This window comes from Alnus glutinosa, chromosome 9, assembly GCF_958979055.1.
Source record: "Alnus glutinosa chromosome 9, dhAlnGlut1.1, whole genome shotgun sequence".
NCBI classification, from domain to species: domain Eukaryota; kingdom Viridiplantae; phylum Streptophyta; class Magnoliopsida; order Fagales; family Betulaceae; genus Alnus; species Alnus glutinosa.
In genome coordinates, this window is record NC_084894.1 from 7,885,734 (window position 1) to 7,891,984 (window position 6,251).

Below are 6,251 nucleotides of genomic sequence, written 5' to 3' on the forward strand. Positions count from 1 at the left end.
GCCGGAAAGATGGTTTGTGTGCGGCGCGTAGCTCTCACGTGCCAGGTTTCTTTGGCGTATTGAGTCGCGCGTGAGAGCTGCTCTTCGTTTCCTTTTGCCATGGCTCAGTGGTTTTCGGTGACTTTTGGTGGTTGATGTTTGGTCGGGTGTTTGGGAGGCGGTCTTCCTCTGGATGCAGCTTCATTTTGGGCGTTTTCTTGTGTTTGTTTAATCTGAGCTTGGCTCAGTGTTGGATTCACACCTTAATGGTGTTGATGGTGATCTGTAATTGTTGTTGAATGTTTAATGAAAGGCTAACTTTCCTTCAAAAAAAAAAAAAAAAAAAACCAATTATTTTGATGCTTAGCCTGTCTCTATTAAACAAAAAAAAAGAAAAAAAAAAGGGTACTTTGACCGCTACAACCCCATCTAGTCTTATACAACTACAATTTTTTTTTTTTTTTTTTTTTCTCAGCACACAATATTTTTTCAGTTATCCATCTATTGTCTCTTACCAAATATTAATTTTTACTCTCAATTTTGTAATTTCATAAAATCTCCAATAACAAAGAAGTTGCTTTACTGCAAATAGTTGTTCTCTTTCTTAGAAACTTCACAATACGCAATCAATAAAATTATTCATATCCACTGTATTATAATTTTAATATCTTTTTTATCTTCTGAAAAATGTAAAATTAAATCTCGAGCATTAAAGCCAAATCCAGTGAGAAAAGTACGGTTTACAAATTTTTGTCACTTTGTAGGTATAGAAATGGAAATTTATTATGATTTATGTTATTTATAAGGCAATAGTCTAAATAGACCCTCAACAATATTATATATGAAAAAGAAAAAGAGAGAGAGCCAGGGGGTAGGTGTGAGATTGACCGAACCACCTCCGCACACGTAGCATCTTCCCAATGCTTTCCCCTACTCGATCCACCCGTCATAGTATATAATCCCCACAAACCCACATTATTTTCTCAGCTTGACGTTTCTCAATTACAGAGAACAACAAGCTACATAAATATATTCCACCTTCCACGTATCTAAACCCAATTCCCCCTCTTCTTTTTCCAATTTTTTCTTTTCAATTTATTCCGGTGAAGTCCAATCCCTCGGAAACAATATGCAGGCCATTGCTCCGTCGGCGCCTAATAGTCTCAAGTCCTTAACGGGGACGATTCGTCCCACTCTATCCCGACGCGGTCCCAGCCGACTTGTCGTCCAAAGCGTTTACCGATCCGACTCCGTGAACTTCCCCAACGGCGTCGGATTGAGCCGATCCGACTGGCAGAGCTCTTGCGCTATCCTCTCCAGCAAGGTCGTATCCCAGGAGCAACCTACCGAGAAGCCCGGAGCCGCCGGGGGAGGAGGGGCGACCGGTGGTGCCGACCATGTCGCTGCCGTCAACGGCCACAAGGCCAGCATCGACCTTGATCTGGTTCCGATCAACACCGACAGCAACAACAAGCCGCCGTCGCAGCTGGCGCACAGGGCGCTCACCATAACGGACCTGTCCCCGGCCCCGATGCACGGGTCGGAGCTTCGCGTTGCTTACCAAGGCGTGCCCGGCGCTTACTCCGAAGCCGCCGCCGGCAAGGCCTATCCGAACTGCGAAGCGATTCCGTGCGACCAGTTCGAAGTTGCTTTCCAAGCCGTAGAGCTCTGGATAGCCGATCGAGCTGTGCTGCCGGTCGAGAACTCACTCGGCGGCTCGATCCATCGGAATTACGATCTCCTACTCAGGCATCGCCTGCACATCGTCGGCGAGGTCCAGCTTCCCGTCCATCACTGCCTCCTCGCCCTCCCGGGAGTCCGAAAGGAGTATTTGACCCGTGTCATCTCGCATCCGCAGGCCCTGGCACAGTGCGAGCTGACTCTTACCAAACTCGGCCTCAACGTGGCGCGCGAGGCAGTCGACGACACAGCCGGAGCCGCCGAGTTTGTTGCGGCCAACAACCTGCGCGACACTGCGGCAATTGCGAGCGCACGTGCTGCCGATTTGTACGGCATGAATATCCTCGCCGACGGGATACAGGATGACTCGAGCAACGTGACACGATTCGTGATGCTTGCCCGAGAGCCGATCATCCCTCGCACGGACCGGCCGTTCAAGACGAGCATTGTGTTCGCGCACGACAAGGGGACGTCCGTGCTGTTCAAGGTGCTCTCGGCGTTTGCTTTCAGGAACATCAGCCTGACAAAGATCGAGTCAAGGCCTCACAGAAACCGTCCGATCAGGCTGGTAGACGACGCGAACGTGGGCACGGCCAAGCACTTCGAGTACATGTTCTACGTTGATTTCGAAGCGTCGATGGCGGAGGTTCGGGCCCAGAATGCGCTGGCGGAGGTGCAGGAGTTCACGTCGTTCTTGAGGGTACTGGGCAGTTATCCCATGGACATGACGCCTTGGTGCCCCTCCGGAGGAGATTAGCAACGCTGGCAGGCATCGCCCTCTTTCACCAAACAACAAAAATGAATATAATATTTTATTTAATGTCAGTAAAAAGATGTGTTACTCTTACAAAAATCCCGTTAAATTGTTTTGGACAACCAAAGGGATTTCATTTTATTTTTTCTTTTTTGTATTCTCTGAGTGATTAATGGGCGGACTAGCAAAAGCAGGAATTGTTGGTGGCTCCATGTATGTATGTATGCATGTAGATGATGTGATGATGATGATGGTGCGTCACGAAATTTGTGGTGGTTACGTGTTCAATTGTCATCCACCTAATCACTTCTTTGTAAGGAAATTTTTTTCAAAAAATGAGATGTTGTTAAATTTGTCATTTCTTTGAAACATCGGTAGTCTAAGTCAATTTGGGGCTATTTCTTCTTTGAAGCGCTCTCACCTACCATTACGATGTTTTTAAATTATTTCTCACAACTCAAAAGAATTTAAGCAAACAATTATAAAAGATTATTTATAAAATTTATTTGACCAGATAAATAATTGAACAATTCTATTTTTATTTGGTTAATAAATTCAATAATCTATCTGAATTTTTTTAAAAACATATCCTTCTCCGTTTTTAATAGTTGGTGGCTATCATGAGACTGGGTCGGTGAAAGTGATGGTTTTTTTTTTTTTTTTTTTTTTTTTTTTTTTTTTTTTTTTTTTTGTTTAAAAGTGAACCATCAATTGAATTTAGTAAATTTAGAGTTCCCCAGTCGTGCGTCCGATAACTATCCATTGGGTGATTGAGGATCAACCCCCCAATGGAAAGTAAAAAAGATCTCACCAATTGACGTAAACTTTCTGGCTAATCTCGATTAATCCCGTGTGCTGCTCAGTAATTTTCTTAAAGTTACCGTCGGCCGGTTGTCTCTATTGAATCAAATTAATGGTCATTGTTGCTTGTGCTCTCTGGCAACTTGTCTCTTTTGGTTGTTGTTTTCTGCCTGAGATTGGATTAGCTTCTTTTACCTAGTGGATTAAACAAGATTAGATTAGATCTTGGAATCTTGGTTCTTTTTATTTTATGTTCACAAACTTTTACCAATTGGAAAATTTCCAATTCTCATTTTATTTCTCCCAAAAACATCAAATCAAAAACATTCTAATTTTTTTACACTTTTTACATCATATCAATAATTTTTTATTACTATTCAAATAAAAAAATTTACTACAAAACAAAATTTTTTCACTTTTCTATAAAACATTCTCAAATTTTATATCACATCAATCACTTTTTACTACTATTCAAATAAATATTCCAATTCACAATCCATTACCAAACAATGATTCATTTCCGCACTAGGGTTTTTTTTTTTTTTTTAGATTCTTTAACTTTTCAAAATTATTATTGAATCTACACCAGCCTTACATATCTAATGATAAAAATTAAAAAAAAAAAAAAATTTATATTGTGATTGTGCATTAACTTTCTGTCAGTATTTTTTTTTTTTTAATAAGAGAAATTATTTTTTTACAATTTTGTTTTTTAAATCTAATCATTAAATTTGTAAAATCGAAAAAAAAAAAAAAAAATGCCCTCACTTGATAATTTTCCAATATTTTTGACGTTGACGTACAATTGCTATATATTTTTTCCTCTTAAAATTCAACCTTTTTTGGTATGCAAATATGATTATGAAGAAGACAATCTTAGCCCGTACAGCAACTAGGGCAATCCCGGAAAATGAAAGTTTAGGTGGGGAAACCTTGCCTTGACGGTGGCGAACAAACAGATGAGTGGCTATGATTGCACCTGCCTTTCTTTTTCCCCTGCAAAATTAAGAATAACATTTCATTTTTTGCTTATTTGAACTTTTTTTTTTTTTAAAAAAAAAAAAAAAATTTGGTAAACTCTTTTTTTGCTTCTCCTATCAAATTTTTGCTACTTAAGCCATTTTGACATGATAAAGTCTTTCTTTTGAATCGAATTGGCATGCGTTTTTAGAACATGTCAGTTCAATAGATTAAATTAGAGAAAATTTATTTAACCCAATTTAAGAATTAGGGTTCTACTACACTTTTTCTACTATCTCTTATATTATTGATCCACCTAGACAATGGTGAGATAAGAGTAGACGAGAGTGTACAACTAAGCATTTTTCTATGCTAGAAACCACATTTTTTATTCTACAACTTTTATACTTTGCTGACGTAGTACTGTCAATCAGCACTATGATCAATCAATGTTTAAAAAAATAATAAGGTGGATAGCAATACTACATTAGCAAAATGAGAAAATAGTGAGATAAAATTACGATTTCTTTGCTATATAGCCAACTCATAAAAGTTAATCAGAATGTTTTTATCTACCTATCTAACCTCCATTGGAATTTTGATGCCCTAAACTAAATAGTCTCAACAACTTACAGATATGTGGCAAACAAACTGAGTGGGGTAACCTTAGTCAAGGACTTTATTAATATGCATGACATAGCAATGACTTTATGAGGCTGTCCTCAAACTTATTCCAACAACAAAGTACATTTGTGGAGAAAAGGTTGTGCCGATCCGAGTAGGGGCGGTGATTTGTGTTTGTATGTCGATGCATGGATATAAGACTATTTTGATTAATCATAACCTGACCCATTTAATTAAACGAGGCAAACCCCTTAATCTTAATCCTTTAATTTTGTATTCGATTCATGTTGGGTTTGCGGGTAATGTCAAAAAATGCATGTTATTATGTCTCGTGTTAGGTTCGGGTCGTATTGACGCATATGTATAAAACTATATAAGTCAACTATAATCCGACCAATTGAATTAAATGGGTCAGACTCCTCAACCCTCACAACCTAATTTTATGTTAAGCTTATGTCGAATTTGTAGATCGTGTAAAAAATTACCAGCCCTAACAAGGAGGCCAGTGTGTGATATTAGTCCCAAACTTAATTTGTGTGTTTTTTGGGTTGATTGTTAAGAGCAGGGCCTTTTTGTATACTTTATAATTGCATTTTCAACGTTTACATTATCTTATCTCCCAATAACATCAGGTGCCTCTCTTATCGATGGAGAATCAAATGGGACATTGTTGTCTCCAAATGGGTACATTATTTAATAATGTTGCTACAATCAAATGCATTATCCAAGTGGGCCAATATATATAGGCTCTGCCGCATGCTTAGTCCTTTAAAGTATATTTAATTTCACCAAATCTTGGCTTAGGTTATATTAAAGGGATAGAGCTCCGATTAGAGAGCTTTAAGGATGACTGAATTTGCATATTTAGCTTTGGGGAATCCTATATATCATGTATTTTTTGCTGATGTTGTAGACTCGCAGTTCCAATCAACTCTAATTTATTTTATTTTATTTTTTAAAAAAATATGATTAATTTAAGGGTTGGTTGGAATGATCAAATTATAAGATAGTTGTCGAATAAATGTTAGTTTGGCTATTCAAGATCCTAAAATTGGACATAAATGGAACTATATCTTGCTCAGCAAAATGCTGAAATATTTGGTGAGTTGCTACAATGCATGCCTAATTTGGTGAACACAATTCACTCACCAATTGTTAAAAAATAAAAAAAAAATTACAAAAAAAAAAAAACTTTAACATTTTCTCTCATCTCATAGAAAGAATAAAGAAATTTTTGAAAATGACTATTTAAATGAAATAGTGAATAGCTAAAATAAAAGGCCAAATATAGATGCTTTAAAAAAGTGATTAGCTATAATAAAGACAAATGATTTTTTTTTTTTTTTTTAAAAAAAAAGTAAAATAAAAAATAAATTTACTGATCCGAATGTGTATACACTTGGAAAGCTATAATTCTCACCAACCAAAGTGAAGCCAAATTTAATTTCAAACT

The 6,251-nt window shown here is 37.6% G+C and overlaps 1 protein-coding gene across 1 annotated transcript; it reads left to right on the forward strand.

Annotated features, from left to right (window-relative positions):
• The first annotated feature begins 959 nt into the window (after positions 1 to 959).
• On the forward strand, positions 960 to 2,771 carry LOC133877352 (arogenate dehydratase 3-like). The gene has a single exon (XM_062315618.1). It carries the CDS (start codon positions 1,109 to 1,111, stop codon positions 2,414 to 2,416), a length of 1,308 nt encoding a protein of 435 aa, XP_062171602.1. The 5' UTR covers positions 960 to 1,108; the 3' UTR covers positions 2,417 to 2,771.
• Positions 2,772 to 6,251: the final 3,480 nt, after the last annotated feature.

Excerpts from the sequence above, each read along its gene's own strand:
- LOC133877352 (XM_062315618.1), top strand. The coding sequence starts at position 1,109 with ATGCAGGCCATTGCTCCGTCGGCGCCTAATAGTCTCAAGTCCTTAACG.